The following is a 26,141-nucleotide window of genomic DNA, read 5'->3' on the forward strand; positions in this document are numbered from 1 at the left end:
AGAATTTTAATATCAAAATGATGTTATTATTTGCCATAACATGGTTTATTGGCTTATCAGTATCGACTCCAACCCGATCTAAAAAAAATGTAACTTTCACAAAGTTGCAATTTCGTATGAATTCATACAAAATCGTGAATCTTACAAAAACGTACACAATTTAGAGAAAATAATAAGTATACAAATTGATAAACTGATAAGGTGTTAATCCATTCCATGTAAATCCTATGAAATGTACAATTTCACGAAAAAATGAGAAGATTGTTCTATAGTGAAGAATTATTCTATAGTGTTCTCTAAGTTTATATCTGTTGTCACAGCAGTATTGGGTAACTATGATTAAGTAATTTCGGTTCCTCTTTGTAAGGACACAATAGGAAATTCAAAATGACTCATTGATGTAAAGAGAGATTATAGGCAGTTATAGGGAATACAGATCTTAGTGTCTCTTAAACAAAACCAAGCAAGCACTAGAAAACCCTGAGTTGGTCAGCCAAAAGAATGATTCCTAGATTTTCATGCAAGTGCAGCCTAACCAGTGCAATCCACAGGGGGCTTGATACTTGCTGTGGCGGCAGCAGCTGTATTACACAAGCGGAACTCGTGCTGTCTCGTGCAGACAGCTTTTAAAAAGGGGGAAAACGTCAGCACATACGCTGCGGATTTCTCCTGGCCCATGCACCACCCTTCATGTCCCTTCTCATTTTCAGTGACCACACATTTATTTGCATGAATGATGCATTCACACATGAAAAGTCCTCTGAGCTCAGCTGCGTTTTGTTCTGAAGAAGGGTGCACTGGGTTTTTTGTTTGCTCTTAATTCCGTTGTCCTCTTCATAATCCTTAGATTTTTCCAGGCGCATTTCACTATGAGAAGTGACACTTAATGTTGTAGGACAGACAATGTGGTGAAAACAGAATGTAATGAGACGTGGCAGACTATAAACGAAAGCTGCCATTCAGCAGAACGGCTGTAGTTGAAGGAAATAGCTCACCATATCACAAGAATAGTTCTTTAATTTCAGTTATCTTCAGCTGATTTTGACCTTCGAGGGAAGTTTCGTACTAAAGCAGTGTTCTTGCACAATACTGTTGTGAGGCTCCTTGACCCGCAATCATACTTGGCTGAGACAACTAAGACAAACAATCATAGTCCACTCTCTTTGGAATGTGGCTGCCACTGTACTTGTGTGTTACAGAGGGTTTGTCATAGTGTTCGATCTGCATAATGGTAACTTCTTGTTGATTTATTTTTTCGGAAGATGTTGGTTATTGACACCACTGTACTGTATGTCCTATGGAATTCTTTCTGAATGCATATTTGTTCTACATCTATTGAACTGAAAGTTTATTTTGAATTAAGTCAATATAAACCGATTAGGCATAACATTATGACATAGGTGAAGTGAATAACTCTGATTATGTATTCAGCAAGTGCAGCAAGTGAACATTTGGTCCTCAAATTTGATGTGTTAGAAGCAGGAAAAATGGGCAAGCATAAGGTTTTGAGTGAGTTTGATAAGGGACAAATTGTGATTGCTAGACGACTGGGTCAGAGCATCTCCAAAACTGCAGCTCTTGTGGGGTGTTCCTGGTCTGCATTGGTCAGTATCTTTCAAAAGGGGCCCAAGAAAGGAACAGTGGTGAACTGGCGACATGGTCATGGGCTGGGCTGTGTGTTCCCATCAAACAGAAGAGCAACTGTAGCTCAAGAAGTTAATGCTGGTTCTGATAGAATGGTGTCAGAATGCATGGTGCATCAGAGTTTGTTGCGTATGGGGCTGCATAGTCGCTGACCGGTCAGGATGGCCATTCTGACCCCTGTCCACTGCAAAAAGCACCAACAGTGGGCACGTGAGCATCAGAACTGGACCACGGAGCAATGGAAGAATGTGGCCTGGTCTGTTGAATCAAGTTTTCTTTTATATCACTTGGAAGGCCTGTTGCGTGAGCGTGGCTTACCTGGTTAACACATGGCACCAGGATGCACTATGGGACGAAGGCAAGCCGGCAGAGGCAGCGTGATGCTTTGGGCAATGTTCTGCTGGGAAACCTTGGGTCCTGCCATCCATGTGAATGTTAATTTGACACATATCACCTACCTTAGCATTGTTGCAGACCATTTACACCCTTACATGGAAAGGGTATTCCCTGGTATCTGTAGCCAAAAAGAGAAAATGGTTCAGGAAAGGTTGTAGGTGCACAGCAAGTTTGACGTGTTGACTTGGCCTCCAAATTCCCCAGATCTCAATCCAATCGAGCATCTGTGGGATGTGCTGAACAAACAAGTCCAATCCATGGAGGCCCCACCTCGAAACGTACAGGAGTTGAAGGATCTGCTGCTATCATCTTGGTGCCAGATACCACAGCACACCTTCAGGGGTCAAGTGGAGTCAGGGCTGTTTTGGCACACAAAAAAAAGGGGGACCAACACAATATTAGGAATGTCGACATAATGTTATGTCTGATCGGTGTAGTGCACTACAGTTAAAAGTTTGGGGTCAGTAAGATTTTTATGTATTAAAAAAATACTTGCATAATTTTCAGCAAGGATGCATTAAAATGATCAAAATACATAAAAAACATATATATTATTTTACAACATTTCCATTTTGAATTAATTCCACAAAAATATAAAGCACCTATTGGTGTAAAAATACATTGATATAGATCAATGCGTCGTATTGACATTAGATTGATGCCAAGCGTTAACTTAAAAATCAATGATGACCTTCTGATTGAGGCTGTGTGACTAATTCAACACCTTTCCACAAATTGAAAATGGAATCCTCGGCCATGGTCTTCCTTGTCAGTCATCTCACTATGCTCTTGCCATGCGATCAGTGAACTGATTCCTGCTGCACCGTTTGCGACTCTGCAGCTTGTGCTGGATGAGCAGAGCAGACGTTTACAATAGTTTACAATTGGAGCGAACGTTATCAAACTGAATTAAATGGTTTTTATAAAAAGCAAATGGACAGTGGAGGATGTAATGTGCTATGCTAATTTCACCCTCACACTCCATGGCGATTAACATAAGCGTTAACTATAGCAGCTTCAGTAAAAGTTGACTGTCTGAGTGGATCTCTGAGCTAATGTGAGTGGTAGGAGGCAGGGCTAATTTGTATATTCATGGTTCCACTAAATGATGCAAGGGTGGACAGTTATATTCAAGCTATTTTAAGACATGTTGTTTTTTACACAGGGGAAAAAAAACAACATTTAAATGTGTAATTTTAGTAATAAACAAATGAGTTATAAGGGATAAAATGATTGACTACAGGGAGATTTAGATTATCATTTAGCCCCAAGTTAAAGGGATAGTGATGCATTATGATAAAAAAAGATTCAACCCATAGTTCACCACAACCCTATAATGTTTGTAAAGGTTTTGGTTACCATTGACTTCTATTGTATGGGAAAAAAAACAAAAAAAAACACTGTCCCTAGTTGAACTGTCGTTTTAAGATTGGAGCGTCCTTGTTTAAAAAAACACACAGATGTATTTTAAATTAATGCAGCGAGATGCATTGGAATCATCATCAGAAAGTCTGTAACAAAACCAGAAGAGAGACAGATGTTCAGAAAGCTCATTGCATGTCGTTTGTGTTTGTTTGCGTGAAATGTTCCCTATAATCACAGCTCCTGTCAAAGTTGATGGAAAGGCAATAGAGCAGAAGGAGGGTCGAATTGAGATTCATCTCTCCATATGTCATTATCTCCAGTGTCGAGAACAGTCTATGATAACACAGAATTTTATTGTGATGAATATTCCAGTCATTCTAAGACTGTAACATTTTTGTGGATTAGGACTGTAGCTCCCGCCCATCACAGCCTTTCATGTTTAATTGTTTTCTTCTTCATAGCTACGTTTGGCGTAGAACTCTTACCACTTACTGTAACTGAATGCCTGGTTATAAAAAATCTGCAATATATGAGAGAAACAGCATTCAGTCTTTATAGACAAATGTGATCCTGTAATGTAATTATTTTTGCTTTTCATCTGGCTGCATAACCGTGGAACATCTTGTGCGTTTCTGTGAGATATTAACACCAGATATTGACCTTTGTTTTGTAAGGATGTGCACTATTATGAACAAATCATGAATGTGTTAAATACTCTGCGGTATTCTGTGATCTGTCTTTAGTATATATAAAGGCTGCATACTGTAATCCACTCCTGTTTGTGTTTGCTCTGCCGTTATTAGAATTTGCATGCTGTCCTGCTCCAGACTTGACTTTTAGAGTAGTTAGTTTGTGGTTGATATTGTTGATTTTAAACTAAACCCAACCATTTAATAATCCAACAAAATCTCCTCTAGTTTTTCAAAAAAGAACCTTTCAAGTTGGTATTATTTACTGAACCGAGACCTGGAAAAACAAGAACAGCAGTTACAGCGTTTTTGACTTAACGAATAAATTGTCATGTTTCATTTTAATTTTTTAACTCAAACATGTTGAACAAAGTGCAAATGATTACAGGAACCCCATTATACTACAACAGACAATCCTTGTTAAATGAATTTGGGGGGAAACATAACAGCATTATGAATGGTGACCCATTTTTGGGGGCTTTTTATAAGCGGGTGCACAATAGCACTCTGTTGTATTGTGGCCCGGAAGGCTGGCTGCCAAACTCAATACCTCTCCGCTTCTGAGGCGAATCCTTCTGCTAATATCAATGGAAGTTATAAGAAAAACAGGCTGCTTTGTGGGAATTGTTAGTTGAGACACTGTGGGATTTAGTGGAAATTAGTATCGTTTTAGTGCTCTGCTTTAGTGCTAACTTGGTTGTAGCACACCCTGTCCAGTGTTTGGGGAACATGTCTAAACCATTTTACGCTTCATTTGGGAATGTCACAGCGTGCTTCTCTAAAGCTGATTACTGCATGTTACAGAAGGGTTTGTTGTGGTACTCGCCTCTCAGCCAAAGTTTATAATGAAGTCTTTGATACCATACTCATTTTAAGAGACAGTAAAATGTAAACAGCATTGATAATGTAAGTATGACCTTAAGTATACTGTAACAAAAAGAATCATGGGAACTGGGAAGCTTTGGGATGATGGTTAGGTTAAGAATAGGCTGATAAGGCAAATGTGTGGGTTCAAATCTGGTGGTTGATTGATATGGATTTTTTTAAAGTTGATACTGATAACTTGAGAGAGCAAGGTAGCAGATGGTTGTTATATCTCTTAAAAATAAAGGTTCCACTTTTCACAGTGATGCTATAGAAGCAGTGTTGGGGTAATCCATTACAAGTAATGTGAGTTACGTAATCAGATTACCTTTAGATTACTTGTAATGTAACACATTAATTTTAACTTAACAACAGTTTCTTTTTTTAAATAAGCAACGCTGCATTAACATGATGGTTATTGTAGTTCTAGACTAAATATTAGTGGGCATTTACTCATCTCAATTGTACAAAAACAGATAAAGTATTCTTCAAAATGAATAAAACTTTGAAATGTTAACTCAGAATATTACACAAACATCCAATAATTAAATGTTAATTAACAAAACTATACTTTATGTATTTAATCTCACTTTATTAAATGATGTCTTTGCTGCTGCTGACTTTTGATGAACCGATTAAACCATACGAATAAGCAAATACAAGTTTTTACTGCTGAAGTAAGAGTGCTGAACTTTCTTCTCCTGCAATCCACACTGCTGAAAGGTTTGTTTGAGCTGCGCCCTCTACTGTACAGTTTTGAATTTGCTTAAATGGATAGTTCACCCAAAAATGAAAATTTGATATTTATCTGCTTATACCCTCAGTGCATCCAACATGTAGGTGTCTTCGTTTCTTCAGTAAAACACAAATGAAGGTTTTTTAACTCCGACCGTTGCTGTGTGCCATAATGGATGTCAATGGGTAACAATTCTTTGAGAGCAAAAAAAAAAAAACATGCTTAGACAACATGCACAAAGAGCCCTGTGGCTCATGACGACACGTTGATATCTTAAGACACAAAACTATCAGTTTGTGTGAGAAATCAAGCTTTATTTATATATTTTTTTTAAACTTCAAATACAACGCTATATCCAACAGCCTGGAATGTGCTGCACTTCCGGTAAGGTGTATACAAGCTGTAGCAATATACAAGCTGTGGTGTCTGGTGTCTACGAGGTTCACTTCTGCCGTTTGTGTAAACTACGACAGATCTTGTATACCAGAAGTGATGTCTTTACACATACAGAGCATGTATATTGACCTTAATCTGGAAGCGAAGCATGCTCCAGGCTGTTGGATATAGCGTTCTATTTGAGCTAAAAAATTATAATGCCACAAATACGGCTCGATTTCTCACGCAAACTGATCGTTTTGGGTCTTAAGATATCAATGTGTTGTCTTGAGCCACAAGGCTCTTTGTGCATGTTGTCTAAGCATGTTTTTTTTTTTGCCTGCATAAATTGTTACCCATTCACATGCATTATATGGCTGGCCCACAGCAACGGTCGGAGTTAAAAATCTTCCCTTGTGTTCTACTGAAGAAACAAAGACACCTACATGTTGGATGCACTGGGGGTATGCAGATAATAGGGATGCAAAAATATAGTTTGTCCACGGTTCAATACATACCTCGGTTTTTAACCACGGTTTTCGGTTCGGTTCGTTTTTTTTGCTATTCTATTCTTAGGCGACAAGAACAGAAAGAGGTTAAGAAGAAAATGTTTTTATTGTAATACCCTTTCTTTATTTTACTTAAAAGACTTAACCTTACTTAAACTTTAAAAAAATACAACCTTGGACACATTCCTGGTGTATAATATCAAATAAATATATATATAAAGATTTACAGTGGCAGCTCAGAGATGTACAGCACCATTTAAATTGGCCTACGAAATTGAATAAATAAATGTAGGCTGAAATTAAAACTACATAGCCTTCAATATGCAATATACATTGATTGAAAGCTACTGTACATACTCCATTCAAGAGCAGTGAGTGATTTTTCTCTTTTTTTTAGATGTTTTATTTACATAATTTTAGAGGTGAACTGTCCCTTTAAGGACCAGTGTTCACAATCACTGTGCTGCATCTCACTAGCCTAGAAATCTAGACGCAGCAAATTTAATCTGCCCGCAAGTGTCGTCTAGGAACTCTCAATACCCTTCTGAGCTGTATTCCCCTCACTCTGGACGGGCCAATCACATCGTGTTTAGAGTCGGCGGGCGGGGCCATAATGACGACGGCCGAGTTGCGTTTGCATGCTTCTAGTTAACACAGAAACCGGCGAACGGCGGCGGTCTTTCGAATCAGCTTTGACTGCGATTCTGGAAGATTTGGAGTTAAGCTTTTCTCTGAGAAAAGAACAAAGAACGGCACTGAAGTCATTCTTAAAAAGGGAAGATGTGTTCGGAGTTTTGCCGACCGGATACGGTGAATGTTTAATCTATCAACAAGCTCTGCTTCACCTTCGTTGCTCTGGTTGGTGTAGCGCTATCCTATCGCGTGTAGAGGGAGTTTGAAAGACAACCGTTTATCCCGTCCCTCAGATTGAGCCCTGTCTATGGTGAGTTTCCAGACCAAATATCTTGATGTGGGTCTGGCTTGTCAGGCTAGCATCTCACAAGACTTGCTAGCATCTCAAATACAAACACGTGCGATTTTACTTTCACTTTATAACTGACTGTGTTTGTATATGTTAACCTTCTGTGTATTTGACAGTATTAGTGCAGTAAGACTACTAATACCTGGACGCCAGCTGAATTTAGCCCCGTCCACAAATTTTTTAGGTCGGGCAGTTCGGTCTGGCCTCGCTCCATAGAGGAGTAATTATCTCCGAACAGAAACTGTTCGGACCAATGAAATCATCAGGGTGGGCTTTAGATGATGACGGACAGATGATCAACAGTAACGTAATCATGCACGTCACCAAAGGGGCTTGGATTATATTTGCTCAAATCTTAAACAGAGAGCTTGTTTGTTCAAAACATTCACCTTCACAATTTCTTTAAAAAATGATGATCATGTTGGGTAAGTACTCTGTGTATCATTAAATTCTTTCATTTTTTTTACAACACCGGCAAAGATCGTTTATTCCAGCGCTTGTGCAGACAGGGTTGCCAAGTTTTTACAACAAAACCCGCTAACTACTAGCCCTAAACAATAGCTTATTGGGGGGTTCTCTGAAAAAAAGGTGTTTAGGGAGTAAAATGTGTGTTATTTTGGCAAGGTTGCCTGCTAAAATTCGCACTCATGGGTCTATATATCACATAATAGTCGCTTCAACCCGCGGACATAGAAAACAACCCGCAGAAAAAAAATCGTGGACTTGGCAACACAGTGCAGTTGAACTCTGTTGACAGTGCTTTGTTACTCTGATTGGTTGTAGGTCTATCCAATTGAGGTATTTCCTGGTTCGGTTGAAACGCCCCATAATCACAGCCCAATGGAGCAGTTTCAGACTCATATTCTGACTAGAATTGAGTATGACCACGTCAGGCTAACTAATACCAGTAATCACGTGTGTTTGACAGGGCATGCGCTCAGCGCATGTAAAATACAAATGAAATGTTTAACCGGCAAGGCTGTTTAAAACGCGGCTAAAGACCCACTAACTTTATTTGCTCATATCAGCGCGTAGACTCACAGGCACACTCAAAACGAGGCCAAATAAACTGAGATATATTTCAAACGAAGAGAAATAGAAATAATTAATTGCATGCAAAACCGAACAAAACGCAATTTACAAGCGCGTATTGAACCGTCAGTGCCGTAGGCTACAGAACGGTTCAATATTATATTAAGTATTGTGACATCCCTTGCAGATAAACATAACATTTTCATTTTTTGGGTGAACTATCCCTTTAAAGTCCTCATGAAATTAAAATTGACCCTATTTACTTTGTTAGCATCAGGTATCATTAGGTATCACAGGTATTATAGTGAACAATTAATCTGTGAAGTTGATACACAGGAAAAAATAGTTTTCCGTGGTAATCTTTAAACAAAATCTGAAAGTAACTTCCGGTCTTGAAACGGCGATCCTTCTCATATGATGGCCCTGTCCCAAATGGCACCCTAAACCCTCAGGGCCTTCCTCTGAGTACGCACTTTCACAATGTTATGCCGCTTTGACTGTCGGGTAGAAGTCCTCTGCGTAGCTCGCAAACTTGCGGGCTCAGCTGAAGTGCGCACTGAGAGCTTATAGCAGCTGCAAAGGGGGCCCTCATGAGCACCCTTCTTTAAGCTTAAATGACGAATGGGACACCCTACAGTCTTGTGGACTTAACGGACATGCGCACGCAATGGCCATTGTAAGTCCACAAGACCGGAAGTGCACATGAAGTGTGCCATTTGGGACAGGGTCGGTGTCAGTTTGGCGGCTTGGGTTTTAAAATGTTTAATCACTCCCCTCAAACCATTAGTGTGCTATGAGCGTTCAATGGAGAGGAGGAGCGCTGAGGTAAAACCCTGCCCTCTATTCAGTATTCCGTTTCACTTGGAAATGCGTCACAGCACTGAAGAAATCTCAATTGCTACTTCCGGTTCACTGGGACTTTAAGGCCAAAGCAGACTTCACTTTTTTGTGTACGTAAGGATCAGCGCACAGTGCACGTTACACGAATTTTGGCATCAGAAGAGTATGCGCATATTGTACGCTGGATTTTTGTAGCGCACAGGTGGCACATGTGCATTTAATTTTTATGCAGTATTTACATTGGTTGTAACTCGTGGCGAGAGATTGCTCAAAACTGTGCATGCGTCGAATGCTTGTATACGTGTGCAAGGTAAAAGCATACTTAGAAACAAGCAAGCCCAGCCCAGGTGAAAGAAGTGATGTAAAAGCAGTGGCAAGCCATTCATTTCCATAAAAAGTACCTAAGTAACGCAGTTGCTTTTTTAGGGAGTAATGCAATATTGTAATGTATTAAAGGAAGTGCATGTAAGATTGCGGCCAAAACTGGTACTGCAATCACTATCTGCAATCACCCCCCCCAATATAAGTTTTTGAAATTAACAAGATAACATTTCTTAATGTCTTGTGACATATCAGAGCAATTGAAATATATTTCTTACATACAGTTCCTTTAAGTAACTTTCCCCAACACTGCATAGAAGTGTATTTTAATTCCCCCCAAAAAACTTTCAGTGAACTGTTCTTAGGGGCCGTTGTTCACACAGCGCGTTTTTCCATTCCACTGTGCTACTTTTTTTCTATTGTTTTTCTATGAAAACACACGCTAGAAGAATGTGTATGACCGCTATGCTTGTGTCTTGCGCCTTTTGCATCGTTGTGCATGACACAGTATTCTAAATACATGAGGCTCAAGTTAAAATAAGTTAAACTGTTTAAAAACAGATGAAGCCATTAATGCCAATAAAGAACCTTTATTTTTACAGAGTAAATGTGAAATAAGGTAAAACTGTTGTGTGATTTTTATTTTGGTCTATGATTATTCATGGGGGTGACCATGAACTACACGGTTACTGAGCTCTGCTGATTTATTACTCTAATACACCTAAGCAAGTCACTTAATTTCCGGTTGATGGGGGACTGCGTTTAATGAGGAGAAATGAATGAGGTAATTGATGAGGAGATTCATTCAGTGTGTATCTTTGTATCATCTCACACACACACTCTCAACGAGAGGAGTGTCTAAACAAGCACCTGGTGTCTGCACAATACCTCTCGCTGGAGCATAATCCAGTGTTGCACCTTTCTTTTCTGTTTCCTCTCCAACCTTGTTCATCCTTGTCTTTCTCTCTCTTTGTTGTCTCAGGCACTCGTCGGCAGATATCCGGAGACAATTTAGTGGGATCAGCCATGGTTCCCAGCCGCACCAGCGGCACAGTTACAGCTCCTCTGCCTCTTTTTGCTCCAACATAGTGAGTGATGCACTTTCACTGATTGATGCTTCAATTGAATCCAGCTGTTATTTCACAGAAACAGACCGATTCTGTACATAGCACAAATAGGTCATTTGTAGGTTACATGTTTATATTCGGGATGTGATAATGGATGTATGTAAATGTCTGACTTCACTGGCTAATACAGTTTGATTTATAATTTTTACACTTCCTTTTTGGATTACTGCCCTCTGATTGGTCAGTCATGGCATTAAACAGTCAAAACGATTTTGTATAATTAATTGATTTAAAATAAATACTTTATAAATACTATATATATATATAGTGTATATACAATAGTGGTGTATGCAAAAGTTCGATTTACGAAAAGTATAAAAACTTGGTTAAGGTATACTAAATTATTTCTATTTTTTAGTAATTAAAATGCATAGAAAAACAAAACGCTCACAGGAAAAAGCATTCATTGATTAAAACATAACGAGTTCTAAATATTTAATTTAATACTGACTTGTTTTTGCATGTGTTTATATTGTTTTGTATGAAATAAAACATACTTCAAGCGCAACTGTGCAATATGCTTGCTTAAATTTTTGTTTTAATAATATTTGAATAAAGGATGATGTCAAATTTCCTTGATCGGATCGATAATTATCTTCGATAATTTTTTTAATAAAAAGTATATTTGACATATTTATACATTTAACAAAAGAATATATATATATATATATATATATATATATATATATATATATATATATATATATATATATATATATATATATATATATATATATTCCTATATTTCCTTAAAACATTAGAAAATAATGACAAGGCCCACAAAGTGTGTATGTGAATATGCTTGTAGTTAAGCTTTAACCTGCGTGTGTTTCCTCTCCGCTAAAAATGGGTCAGAGCCCAGCCTACTAGACCACTGCAGCTGGTGTCTTTCAGCTCACACACACACACACACACACACACACACACACACACATACACACACACACACGCACATTTTTTCATCTTTAATATCCGTGGATTTTAGAAGCTGTTGTCTTCATAGAAACATAATCTTCCCTGTGATGTTTTCCCTTTATTCAACATTGAAGGACTGTAAAGAAATGCAAATGAAGCAGTTATATTAATGAAAAATAGTTATTCTGGGGATTAAAACAGATTATATTTCAGTAATTATGGTTTAAAATCATTAAGTAGTTATAATTTTTATATTTTAGAAATGCAGTTGTTTACGCATTATACTGCCCTGATGTGTACACGTTTCTTATAGCATAATAAACCCATACATTTAGCTTTTATTATTAGTTATTTATTATAAAAAATATGTATATTTTTAACTAATAGCATGGCAATATTTGTTAGTTAATGTGCCCATATTATGCTATTTTAAAGGTTCCTAATTTGGTTTTGATAGTCTCCAACAACAGGTTTACATGTAACGAAGATCAAAAAACACTTTAATTTTCTCATAATATACATTGCACATCACCACGTTTTTCAGTGATTCTCAAACGGCTCGTTGAATGAATCAGGTTCTCTAAATCCAACCTTTCCACGAGCCTACTCTGCTCTGATTGGCCAGATTGCCCAGTCTGTTCTCTGTTGTGATTGGTCTACTGCATACAACACCTTTTTCAGAAGCTAAATGCTCATTACCATAACTAAACATCAGCTCTTGAGGCTTCCTAAAGCTCAGAAGTTGTACACACTGTAAAGACAGTAATGTGGCGTTGGTTTTACCATACCAATCCGAGCATGAGTCCGAAGATAAGACATTGTAAGAACTAGTTATTCAATTGAGCAGGACGTTTCTCAGTGATATGCTACTATCAACATTAACAAGTGTACATCCATCAACAAACCCATGTGTAAATTTCTAATTCATCGCAGGAACTGTATCAATAACGGTGCATACATTAGCTGAGCACCTGCGTGAATGACTGATGAAACATTAAAGTTTGCAAAACAAATCTTGCTTTATCCTTTATCTTTCCTCAAAGTAGTAAGAACAACTGACAATCTGCATTAATAGACACAGTTTTAGGAAATAGTAGCCCACAGCTGATTTGCATAAGTATTTCAGTAAGACTGTAATAATGCGTATTTTGATCACCCGGTACAAAATATATACACCAATAATTATTCATACTTGCAGGTTGTGATTCTGACTCTTTACAACTTTGTAGAACATTTACATTCACAAACAGCTATATTACACATGGCATGAAAGGGAATATTCTGAAAAAAAACATAATAGGGGCACTTTAAGTATTATTAGTTATCTCACCAACAGCCAGTTTTAAAGCTCTTGACCACTTTAAATATACTCCACAATATTGCTCACTTTTTGATAATCTATGAACATATAATTCCTTAAAAGTTTCTTAAAGTGGAGAGCAGGACTTTGGCATTGACTTTGATTTAAACTAATCCATACACTTTGAACTCGATTATGAATGCATATGTGGCCCTGCTATTTCGCCATAGTTAGTAGGGGAAGTGGTTGTGATGTCACATCCTGCGTTTGGAAGCCTCAAAAGATAGAGTGCTTCATGTGGCTCAAACCTATTAAGGAAGAGTTGTGCAGAACCAAGTTGTTTTTTATTTCCGGGCAACGCCATCTTGTCAGTTGCCCCGTAGTTTGTTCACAAGAAACATTTGGTGAGTACATCCGTTTCAGATGCACTTGTCGTGTCTGCTCTATGTTAGCTGCATTCATTTGGTAGATGGAGAATAGAAACTCTAAGCTAAATTTACACAGTACACACAGACTGTGTGGGTTATGTTAAACGTGATGGTGTTGATTAAAGATCAGGAACTGTTTTGTGGTTGCCTCCATGTTTCAAAGAAATTTGTCTCTGAATGAAAAATGTACAGTACGTTTAAATCTGTGTATTGGATCATGAAGATTTATGAAAGTCAGTTTTTGTAAAAAAAAAAAAAAAGAAAAAGTTTTCCATCACTGGTTTAGAGTGAATGGGGTTAGGTGATATACAGACACAGACTATCAACAGTTATAATGCTCCTCCCCTGTCAAGTGCTTATGATGTACACAAACCACACAGCAAAAATAGAAAAAACTAACAGTTATTAAATTTAAATCCAGAGTTTTTCAGAGTTATTAATGTCCAAGCTCTGTGGCTTGTGCTATAAGCAAGCACTTGCTATGCATCCTGTTTCTGATTTTGAGTAAAAAAGAAGCTAGGCTTTACTCACGGTTCACTATTGTGTCACACTATTGTAACTTTTTTCCTGGCGATTGCGAGTTTATTTCATTGCAACTTTCTCAAAATTGCTTTATTTCTCACTAATGCTACTTGCTCTCAGTGTGACTTTATTTCTCACTTAAATTATTATTATTTCTCATAATTGGAGCTTTATTTCACATACTGCAATTTTATATCTGTTATTTCAAAACTATTTCTTGTGGCTTTAATTTTCACTATTGTGACTATACTTCACATGCAGTTGTGAGTTTGTTTTTATAATTATGAATTTATATCTCACTATTGTGTCCTTGTACTGATCCTCAGTATTTTACGACCATTTATGTTTCATATTTTTCAATGTTATCTCTTGTATCTTGCAAAAAGTATAAGTTACTCTTTCCATAGAGATCAGATAAGATCAGATGCATACAGTACAGTTTTTCCTGAGATTCTTTGATTAAATGCCTCAGACATGTCATTTTCATTGTGTCACAAACGTATCTAAATAGATTTTTTTAGTGTCAACTCCTGCAATGAGATTGAATGTCTACACCTTTAAATGCTTTTCAAGGTGTGCCAATGTGATACTTAGTTTAGAAAGTGTTTTATCAGAATTGTTCTAGTAAGACCTTGTGTTATAGGGCATGCTTCAGATAACTGAAACAAGTTGACTGATACTACCTCAAGTGTGAATAAAAAACAATGTTTGAGACATTACACAACTAGCCGCTAGGGTTATCATCAAGCTACAATTTATTGAATTATTTTATTTGACATGCTTTTGCATCCTTCTGCAGGCTAGCATTAGTTTCCAATAGCCTTCTGATGAATCCATCGCTTTGAAACGTCTCAAAAGATCACAACCTTCCAAAGCACTGCCGCAGTTTTAATGATCTTCAGCAGGTCTGGATCTGTCTTCCTTGAGTCACGGCAGAATGCTCTCTGTTCCAGTCTAACTTGTTACTAACAGAGGAATACAACTTTAGGCAATGCATTTTTTACTGCTATGGTCTGCTCTGAACCTCATAAGCTTTAAAATGATTTATTGCTACCAGCCTCCTCCTTTGTTTCATTTTTTTATAGAGGTCATAGAGCGTTCTAGTTCTCTCTGTGTTTTTATATTTATGCCTTTCATTAGTTGTTATAGAGGGAGTTTAAATGCATGTCTTGTTTGATAGACAACTAATACTGATTTTGGATTAAATGCTTTAGTGCCAAGAGAAGTACAGCAGTGATGCATCGTTGATGATGGTCTCTGGCCTTTGTTTGCTGTGACTATTTTAGGTAGTAAGATTAGGGCTGCACGATAATGGTTAAACTCATAAGCACGATTATTTTGCTCAATTATAATCACGATTATTCTATCAAAAAGGGTAATGTAGATCTGGCATATTCTTTACCAACCTACACTTCACCCAAAAGGCCTAAAGGTGGCAAACGGACTTCATTTAACCAACTATGATAACTTTGTTAGATGGTAAATTAATACAAAACACATGGTTTTGGTAAACGCTTTGTAATCTGTATTCACATTAGATTTATAAAGCAACACAATTCGTTTGCAAATGAGACGAAGCACAGATTCAGATTGCCCTGCTAATTCGTAAAGCAAAGAAAGAAGCTCTTTGATATAAAAAAAAAAATGTCTGTGGCTAGGGACATTCAAAAATGCTTAATGTGAAAAATGCTTAACGTGGCTTAATGCGCTAGTGATGCTGACCAAACTCCGTAAACATCATCATAAACCATACTGCACAGCTAAGCAGTTGAGCCCAGAATATGAACACAACGCGTTTAATTACAATTGGCTGTGACACTTTCTTTGAAGCAGAATTTCGCTGTAGAGATCGCTAAACTCCAGCTCAGTGAGCGCACGTTTCAGATCATCAGCGCTCCTTCCGCATTTAGAGGGTGCGAGTGCACAGAGTTGCCAGATTGCACAGATCAAGTAAAGATAGTATATCCTTTTAAGGAAAAAAGCTATGTTTGGGGGATTTTAAGCTCTTTGCATCTAGCAACCACAAGCGTGACTGCTAGTGCAAAAACACGTTTTGAGGATAAATAATGAGCGGGCCAATATCGTGACGATTATTTGAAATCAATCGAGAGAAGCTGATATCGTTATCATGATTAAAATTTAGGGATGGGCAACAGTGGTCGAGTGGTTGAGTACTCGAGTACTCGAACGTGACAGCGACGATCGATCATGAAAACGATGATCGCCCTGACTTTAAAAAATATATTTGTATATTTCTTGGATTGGTTATTGCGCCATTTTGGACGGTAACTGAGGTCTGATTGGTTAGCTGATTTGCTGTGTCACATACACAGCATTACAATGAGAACACGGTTGTCTTATAATTTTGTATTCTCCATGCTTTAGTTCACCGTGTATGAGAGCGCGCTGTTAAAGGAAATCCACAACGAGAGTCAGAGTGCGGTCAAGTTCATCTGCGCATCCGCGTCCTTTTCCACAGGTGCAAGTTGTAAGATTACTTGCTTAAAGGTGCACTATGTAGTATTTTTGCAGTAAAATATCCAAAAACCACTAGGCCGTTGTTATATATTTTGTTCAGTTGAGTACCTACAATATCCCAGAAGTTTCCAACTATTTGTAAATTGTGAGAAAATTGCTATTTTAACTAAGGACCGGGACGTTTCAGCATTGCATTTGAGGGAGTCGCCTGTCAATTGCGTCATATCTGCGCTACCCTTGGTTTCGGCTTTTATTTGGCAGGAGCGCTTTACTCTTAGCAGTGTGAACAAGTGAACGCACGGAGTAAAGTCATAACATCGTTTTAAACACACTTAAGTGTATCTAATATGATAAACAGAGCTACATTACCTCAAAATCATAACCGGATGAGCGGATCTGTGCAGGCGCCCGGTGACTGTGTCCCGTCCCGTCATAATAAAAGTCCCGGTATTCGCGAGGCGGGTATTTGTTTAACAATCGCTCCAGCAGCTGTGCTCAGGTCCAGAGCACTCGGTCCTGCTCTGCTTTAGACTACAGTAACGTTAATAACCGCATGTATGAACTTGATTTCTGCCCGAGTCCTATTTTCCACCGGCTGTGAGGTGAAGACCACATCTCCCAAGATGCTGCGCTCACACTTTGCGTCATCAAACTACGCATTTGTTTTGAATAGGCGCCCTCCAGTGGACGGAAAGCTGCATAGTGCACCTTTAATACTTGATTATATGTTGCCTATATCTGAATAATCTCATATAGGACAAGGTTTGGTTGAGTTTAATAACCAGCTAGCAAAGCGCTGCCGTTATTTCGGCTGGTGTTCATTCTCTTCAGCATCAGCTCAAATGCGAACAGCCCTACATTATCAACTCTGGGTTATTTAAGATGGTCATATTATTTTTAGTTAGGCTATTTCTTTTTCAAAATCATTGATGATATTTATGATGCAGCGGTGTTACTCATTTTTTAACAGTAGATCTGTTTTAAAGTTGTTTCTCATGGATTTGAAAACGCGCAGTGATACTGTAGCGTTGTTGTTAAGAGCGCATTCAAAATGAGTTTCGTTTTCAAGCTTGCAGTAGCACGGCCAAGTTCACGTGCGCATTTGCATCCTTTTGGGCAGATGTAAATTGTAATAGGCATATATCTGATTAATCTCATATAGGATGCGTTTGACTGAGTTAATTAATTCTCTAGCAAAGCTCTGCGGGGTGGTGTATTCACAGTTTCAGCTCAAATACAATGCCCGATCATTGACTGGGTTATTTGAGACGGTTATTTAGTTTCTTTTTCAAAGACATTTATGCATCATAATCTAATAGTTATTTTTTTAATAGTCATATGTTCCAATTTGCATAGACATCTTATGTTTTTGTCAACATACATTTTTGTAACAGTCTTAAAATAGTTTCATATCTCCATGACGGAGACGCCCCGCCTCCCTGCACAAGCCCCGCCCAAGGTTAATCGATTACTCGTTTTTGAGACCTATCGATGAGCGAAATTGACAAAAATGCCCATCCCTAATTAAAATATGATTAATCGTGCAGCCCTAAGTAAAATGTTGACTTTTTGTTGTTTTTTAGCTCATTGACAAAAATGTTTGGCTTTCCTTGTTTTCATTGTTGTATGGGAGAGGGTCGTGCTATCATGATACATCTTCTGAAAGAGAATCTCCTGATAAAACACATGCAAAGAAGTAGCAGAAACAAGTGATCTCATATATAATCATATACATATGTAAAAAACAATCATCAACATTAAACAGCATTTAAATATAAATCAAAACTGCCTGTTGTTACCAAATCAAATGAAATGTCGACCCAGGGCGAGCTAAAGGACTATGCAAGCTTTGGGTGTGTTGATGGACTTGTATTACTCAATCTATATTTTGGTCATCGTTCTGAATCCAATCCTGACATAGTTGGCATAGTCTTTGACGAAAGCTGGATTTGGTCTGCTTTTTGCTCAAAATGTTGCTTTTTTTTATGATACCCCCCACATTCAAGTGTTGATTTAAAAAAGGAATGCATGAAGCCAGAACCAAGCCGGGGCTGGGTGGCAGAAGAGCTGCTGCGTGACTGGAGTTAATAGAGGAGAACGCGCGTAGAGCAAACGATTATCTGTTTAAACTAAAGGTTAGTGTTGATATAGTGGTCCCTACAACTTAACAAATATTCAGTGATCCATAGATAATGACATGACATGATTTGAACATGAATATTTATAACTGTCAGTCATCATCACATTTTTCGAGTGAATCCCGTATGTAAGATTATATGCGGATGGGTCAGTGCATTTGGAGGGGTGTCCCAATACTTTTGGCAAATATAGTGTATTAATGGGGTTATGAAACTGGCAGGGAAATGGTTAAAGGGGGGGTGAAACACTCAGTTTCAGTCAGTGTCATGTCAATCTTGAGTACCTATAGAGTAGCATTGCATCCTGCATATCTCCGAAAAGTCTTTATTTTTTAAATAATTATATAAGAAAGATGCGCTGTTCCGAGTCTTTCCGAAAAAAGCCGAGTGGGTGGGGGCGTGTCGTGTGAGCGGAGCTAAATAATGACGTGTGCGCGCTGCTGCTATTGTGTTGAGTCGAGTGCGTCGTAAAGCTGTGTCATCCCTAACAGCGGGAAAAACTTTATTCAAAATAAAAATATGGCTTTTAATCAGATACAGCCATACATCTATGATCCGGAATCAGACCCAGAGGCTGCAGTTGAACAGGAGCAGCAGCAAAAATGACTAGAGCAGGACGTCTCTATGTGGTACAAGTTATACACTAACTATATAATATGCTTAGCGGCTTGTGTTATTTACATATTTATACTTGAATTATATCGTCGTATTTTTGTCTTTGAAGGTGTACATGTGAGAAGTGCAGTTGTGCACGTGTGTGTGTGTGTTTACGCGTGGTTTGTGTAGACAATTGTAACGTTATTAAGCGGACTGGTTTTGCACGGCAGGCTAAGTTAGTGTTTACATAGAAAGACACGGAATAGTAGCACATTTGAATGAAGAAGCGTGCTTATTTAGTTCAACATATTTCCCCACTCTTTGTGTATTGTTGTTTGGAGTGCTTTTACAATACACAAACATAAAGTTACACATATAGTGGCCAGCTAAACAAATGTACACGCACTACACATCGCATGCTCCATTGATCAATTTCTATATATAGTAATATATATAGTAACTATACGTGATCATGTTTGGGCTACTTGATGAGCATAGACACAGACATTTGAAGCAGTCTAACTCACCGCCCGCGGTTCTAACGTTGGGACCTTTATCGTTGGGACTGCTCCATCATTCAGCATTAGGCGATTGGAAAATCCGGCGTCAAGCTGGGCCTTGTTTATGAAACAGTCGGCACCGAAATGCAGCGAACAGATATAAACATTCGCGCAACTCAGTTGCTGATCCGGAAAAGCAAATTCCATCCACTGTTGCCTTAACGCGGGGTTTTTGGGGAATCTGTGCAGGACTGTCTTGGTCTGGCAACCAAAAACGCACTTTTTGATGTCATTGTTAATTGTGCACATCACCTGTGCAGCAGCCTACGAGCCCCGCTTTGATGGGCGTAGCCTGTAACTTTCGCTCTCTCCCTCTCTCTCTCTCACGCTCTTCCGGTAGAATTGTCCGTAAGGCCCATACAAGGAAATTCCGCCCCCATTAACGTCAAAGGGGACGCATGATCGCAAAAAACTTGCCGAAACTTATGACTAACCGGAAGTAGTATTTTTGACAAAGAAATACTCCCATCAAACGTCCACCTTAACTTTTGAAACTTTGTCCATGTTTAGTATGGGATTCCAAGTCTTTAACAGTGTAAAAAGATCAGTATGCATGAAACAGCATTTCACCCCCCCTTTAATAAAGTAAAAATGTAGTTTTTTTAAAATAAAGTGTCAATTCTTATTCTTTTCACTACTTTTGTTTCATATTACTATGAGATTCTGGATTATGTCTCAAATGCAACATGCAATGTATTACAGGTAACAGAGAGGCTTTTATAATGCCTGATGTGTCTAAACCATCAAAGAGCTCATATTATGATCATCATTATTATAATCCTTTTTGGTTTGTCCTGGTTTTCTTTATAGCCTCAGTCATATGAAGCAGTTGAGCCGGTAGACCTGGATGAGTTCCTGATGTCACAGCTGCGCAGTGGAGATGCCGAGCTTATGCAGGAGCTGGGGGAGTTTCCTGACGACAACCTGGAGGTGGAGCTGGTGGAGAGAGAATGCAGGACCATCCGCCCCTCTTTTGCAGAGGAAGGGTAGGTTGCTGTTTGATGATACTTATTGGGGTTGAGAAAGTCAACTAGATTAATTTAAGTGTTTGTACTCTATTCCCCCGGTTTCACAGAGAACGCTTAAGCCTAGTCTCAGACCTAAATGCATATTTGAGCTGCTTTATCTGAAAGCGACTTATCTTAAAATATGTCAGTGCCATTGCATTGTCTCGCCAGTGATGTTTTTATTTTATTTTTTATGTTAAGGCGCATTAATAAAAGATACTTAAATGTCTTAATTGAACTAAGATCTTATCCTGGCTTAATCTAAGCCCTGTCTGTGAAACCAGGCCTATTGAACTATTTTCCAACTTTTTTGAAACTTGTGTAGCTGACGTGCGTATAATGCAGTTGAATGCAATCACAATTTTCAGCTTTAATATTGGTTCTACCGATACATGGTGGCATTTGGTGGGCCTCTGAAGAAACAAACAATTTTACTCCTGTTAGTTTAACAGAAAACCATGTTCACAAGTATGTAGCCTACTGTTTGCATAAATTATTTATTTGAGAAACGCATAACTGTTTAAAAAACAGATGAAAATTAATTTCCACTTTACAATAAGGTCTCATTTGTTTTCATAGGTAAATGCATTAACTAAAATGTAACATTGAACACAATTTACAGCATTTATTCGCCTTTAATGTTAGATAGTATTCGCTATTGAAACTAGTAGATGCTTGGACCCGGAAACAGTATTGCTTACTTCATGACTTTGTGGATAATGTGTATGTTTGTGTGTTTCCAGAGTGGAGCTGGATCCCCATGTGAGGGATTGTGTTCAGAGTTACACGCAGCCTTGGCTGGTGGTTAGCAGAAGGTACATTTCCAGACTTAATTTCCTGTCCTTCCTCAGGGCAGAATTTGAAACATTTACTTCAGAAATGACATCAGACACATTGACACTATAATATTTTTTTCTTCTTCTTTGATTTTTGTGTTCCTTATTCACAGAACTCAGGGTTATGGATGGATTTCATACTCTGAGAGGACAGACGCAAACAAAGTATTACAGCGACAGACGTTTGAGTCTGACGTTCAAGACAAACAAGAACAACTTGTAAGCACAGTTTATAAAACCTTTCCTCTTGTAGACAAACTATTTTACAACAACAACGCAGCTTATTGGAATTTTTGTAAACATTGTTATTGTGGCATTCAGGTATGCCACCAAACCCCATGGTCACTGATCTTCCTCTTTTATTATTATTATTATTATTATTATTATTATTATTATTATTATTATTATTATTATTATTATTATTATACTAAAGCCAATAAAATATGTCACCACCCATCCCATTTTTTGTGTTTAATCCCATACAAAAAAACAAAACAATTTCCTCTTAATTCAACGTAAAGAAATAAACAGCTGAGGAGAAAATAAGCAGAATCTTTCTCTCAGGTATTTTTTTCTATTTGTCCCATTGCCACCATCTTGGCTCTGTCCCACCCCTTTTTGTCAAGTTCCAGGAACAAAATGAGGCATGAATATTCATTCTGTCCCCTTTGCTTCCGTCCCAATGCAGCTTTGCCAAGATTTAATTATCCAAACCACAAAGATTTGTTTCACTCCATGTATTTTTTCATGAGTTTAGATTGAGACTGCGGGAACTCCAAGATCCTCTCTTAGTTTTGATCCTTTAAAGGGCCTCCGCATTCACTGCAGGGGTTATTAGCAATCCAGAGGAGTACCAAAGACCCCGCTAGCCAGCTCTCTTCTGTGATGTGTGTCTTTAAGCAAGTAGATTAAGAATACAAATGGCACAGGAAGGTCTATTCCACAGGCTAGACGCAATGTGTCATGGGAACCCCGCATGATGCCCACTATCAGAGCTAGTGCATATGGTTCTTATATTTGGCGATTAACTGAAATCTCTCTTAGGGTTTGAAAAATTCATCCATCTCAAAGGCTTATGATCTTCCTGGAAAAAAGCATTAGTCGCAGTAGTATAAAGAGCTCCTCTGCTCGAATTCACATGCAGATATGTGGCATTCCTAGTTCAGTTAGTAATCAAAATACATACAATTGGGAAATAGTTAATTCTATGTACTTCTTTGTTTTTCATTGTACTTTTGACAATAAAGAGAGTCAGATAATGAAAGTGAATGAATGAGGTCGCTTCTAGCTTGTACATACAAGAATACAGTATATGCACTTTAAGGGGCCATGACATGAGAAATCAAAATTAGCTTATTTTTTTTTTGACATATAAGAGTTCTCCTCATTATGAACAAAGCATATGTATATGTGTGTATATATGTGTGTGTGTATATATATATGTGTGTGTATATGTATGTATATGTGTGTGCAGATTGTCAGTGAAGCACAGCTCTGTGATCAGTAGTAAATGCTGCTCCATCTGAAAGCACTACAAATATTGAGTCGCTTAAAACAGTGTATTGAAAAAGTAAGATGTGTCAAACATCTTTCCAAACATGAGAACCATTTATAAACCTATTGTCTTATAAAAGACAACATTTAATATCTTGTTTTTACTCAACTTGCTTTATAATGTCAGTGAATACATCCTTTTGTGAGATGATGTGGCTTCTTACGCAGAATACGGCACACAACATATTATTTCATAGTATTTTACACAGTGATAATGTCGAGTAGCATTGAAGTGTAAATCATTTGTTTATTATGAAAATACCCGTGAAGGCTTGAAGTCAGATAAACCATATATTGTCATAGTCGTGTGTTTATTAGTCATGTTTAATCATAGGGATTTTCCTGAAATGGCATGCATTGTTATTCTTTATCAGGGCAGATTTCGAGTTTCTGTGCAAGAGAGTGACTTTCAGATGGAGGAGCATTTTAATAATTATTTTGTAGAATTTTTTTTTTGTGCTAAATTATTTACATTATATATAATCTTTTTCTTGAATCCCCAGGACCCTCTTTTGGCCCCTTGCTCCAGTTTGAAAGCCATGATATCTAAATTTTACTCTATATATCCTCTTCTGTTCCTCAGGAAAAGTCGCCGTCCCTGGCAGCCCTGTGTGATGATACGAATCGGACCACCCTTACATGCTCCGACTTCAACTTACGGGCACTGCAGCCGGACCGTCGTGTGGAGAGCCTCTTGCGCTTTAGCAACCCGGAGGAACTGGATCGCTTCAACCAGGAGGCCAGACATAACAATCGCTACGGCGAGCTCTTTGGCCTCTACCCGCCTATGGATGAGGTACAGCACTTAAAATGTTTTTTACAAGATATTATTGAGTGCTTAATTTTTTTTAGCAAGTAAGATCGAATTAGAAGCTAAATATTATCTTTAATATTCCTATGACTGTGAACAGGAGGATGCGGTAGCAATTCGGCCCATTCCTGAATGTCCCAAGGAGCACTTTGGGCAGAGGATACTGGTGCGATGCCAGACCATCAGGTAATACTTCTTCACTGCCCACTATTATTGATTATTTTCTCTGAATGTTTCAAATTTTGATCTTCTTTTAATCTGTTTGTAACTTTATATGTCAAATTTTATTTCTTATTTTAAAACATTATATCTCACAATTACCTGTTGTATGTTTTACTTTGTTGTTGAAATTCTGTCAATGGTTTGAATGAATTTTCCATCTACAGATTTGAGATTGAAATTGAGCCTCTATTTGCAACCATGGCCCTCTATGACCTAAAGGAGAAGAAGAAGGTCAGTTTCTGATGGTTATCTTAAAAGCTTTAAATAAAAAAATAAAAAAAATTATGTGGTATTTGTTTGTATTTTTGACCCTTTTGCTAAACTCCTTTTCTTAAACTGGGGAGACATAATTAATACATATTCTTCCTGTCAGTGTTCTTCCTGTTATTCCTCCCACATTCCTTGACTGTAATGAGAGTTTTTCATTATCCAATGCAACATTGTTTTGTTAAATCAACATCCTTGGACTTTAATTTCTTTGTTTCATTCTTAGTCTTTATAAACATCTAAAACAAAATATGTCCCAAAATCCACATCTGAAACAAAATATGTCAAAATATAGTCCGAACGGTTCAGACCGAGTTCTATAAAACCAGTGAACATGAAACTTTACAACAAATTTAAGCACGTCTTGGACTGACAGTCATGGATCTTAAAGAATTTGTGAGTTATAATGTAAACTGTAAACGCAGTGGTGTGTGTATTTCCATATTAAATGGACAGACAGCAGATATATTTGGGAGGAATATCCTGAAGTATTACATTAATCCTCTTTAGCTTTATCTTTCACTGAAGAAGGTTAATACATGAGACAGACCAGATGATTCATGCTAAATAGGGACTTTATGCAGCATGTTTTTTTTTCATGGCTTGGTGTAGAGAGTGTTTTGGATAGGAGGGATTACCCATTTCTCAATGTTATGAAAAGAAAAAAAAAACATTTCACATTCCTCGTAGGCCTGTGTAAGGCTTACTTTGATTCATCACAATTTTGAAGATGACTTTTGTCAGACTGATTGAGATTTCAGTTTGTGTAGGGGGAAACTGCAAATGTGACTCTTAGTAAAGTATCTTTAAATTCTGATTGGTTCAGTCTGCCTGAACTGTATATAAGGAAGTATTTTTGTTCATTATGCATCACAATTTTTCTTCTGTTTTTAGTGGTATGCTAAAAGCATTAGCAGGCTGGTTGTTTAATGTTGTCATTGCAAATCACTGTATGTTTTTCCTTCAGATTTCAGAGAACTTCCACTTTGACTTGAACTCAGATCAGATGAAGGGTTTCCTGCGACCCCACACTCCCCATATTGACATGTCCACTTTGGCCAGATCTGCGATTTTCTCCATCTCCTACCCCTCTCCAGACATCTATCTGGTCATCAAGGTAGTCTTGAGTAAATGTCTAGGACTAGGTCACTTAAGAATTAATAAAATGCGTAACTTTATAAGTCTCAATTTCTGTTGAGACATTCAGATGGTAGAGTCAGAATTTGTTTTTAACATAATGAGAACATGGATCCATCATGCCTTGTTACCACTGTGCAGGCTGGTGGTGGTGGTGGTGGTGTAATGGTGTGGGGGATGTTTTCTTGGCACACTTTAGGCCCATTAGTGCCAATTGGGCATTGTTTAAATGCCACGGCCTACCTGAGCATTAGCCCCGTTTCCACCAAAATTACCCGGAACAATTTGTACCAGGAACTTTTTTACAGGAACTTTTCTCCCCCCCAGACCTGCAGCTGTCTGCGTTTCGACCGCGATAAAGTTCCGAGAAGATTAGGCAAATTAGTCCGGTGATGTAGGACTGCGCGCGACTGCTCCTCCAAATCAGTGAAGGACATGTAATCATTTTTAAGTGTACCGATTGAAAGATTTAGTGAACTGTTTACATGA

The 26,141-nt window shown here is 38.0% G+C and overlaps 1 protein-coding gene across 2 annotated transcripts in view; it reads left to right on the plus strand.

Annotated features, from left to right (window-relative positions):
• dock8 (dedicator of cytokinesis 8) overlaps positions 1-26,141 on the plus strand; it is a 62,944-nt gene that overhangs the window by 1,765 nt on the left and 35,038 nt on the right. The window contains exons 2-9 of one of the 2 annotated variants that reach the window (XM_067413583.1): positions 10,736-10,841; positions 20,629-20,804; positions 21,569-21,640; positions 21,775-21,880; positions 23,799-24,011; positions 24,127-24,212; positions 24,413-24,479; positions 25,483-25,632. In XM_067413583.1, coding sequence (XP_067269684.1) covers positions 10,736-10,841; positions 20,629-20,804; positions 21,569-21,640; positions 21,775-21,880; positions 23,799-24,011; positions 24,127-24,212; positions 24,413-24,479; positions 25,483-25,632 — 976 coding nt within the window. Of the gene's footprint in view, positions 1-10,735; positions 10,842-13,385; positions 13,500-20,628; positions 20,805-21,568; positions 21,641-21,774; positions 21,881-23,798; positions 24,012-24,126; positions 24,213-24,412; positions 24,480-25,482; positions 25,633-26,141 lie in introns of those variants that run through there. The other variant, XM_067413585.1, reaches the window with a different exon arrangement.

The sequence above is a fragment of the Pseudorasbora parva genome, chromosome 13 (genome assembly GCF_024679245.1).
Source record: "Pseudorasbora parva isolate DD20220531a chromosome 13, ASM2467924v1, whole genome shotgun sequence".
NCBI classification, from domain to species: Eukaryota; Metazoa; Chordata; class Actinopteri; order Cypriniformes; family Gobionidae; genus Pseudorasbora; species Pseudorasbora parva.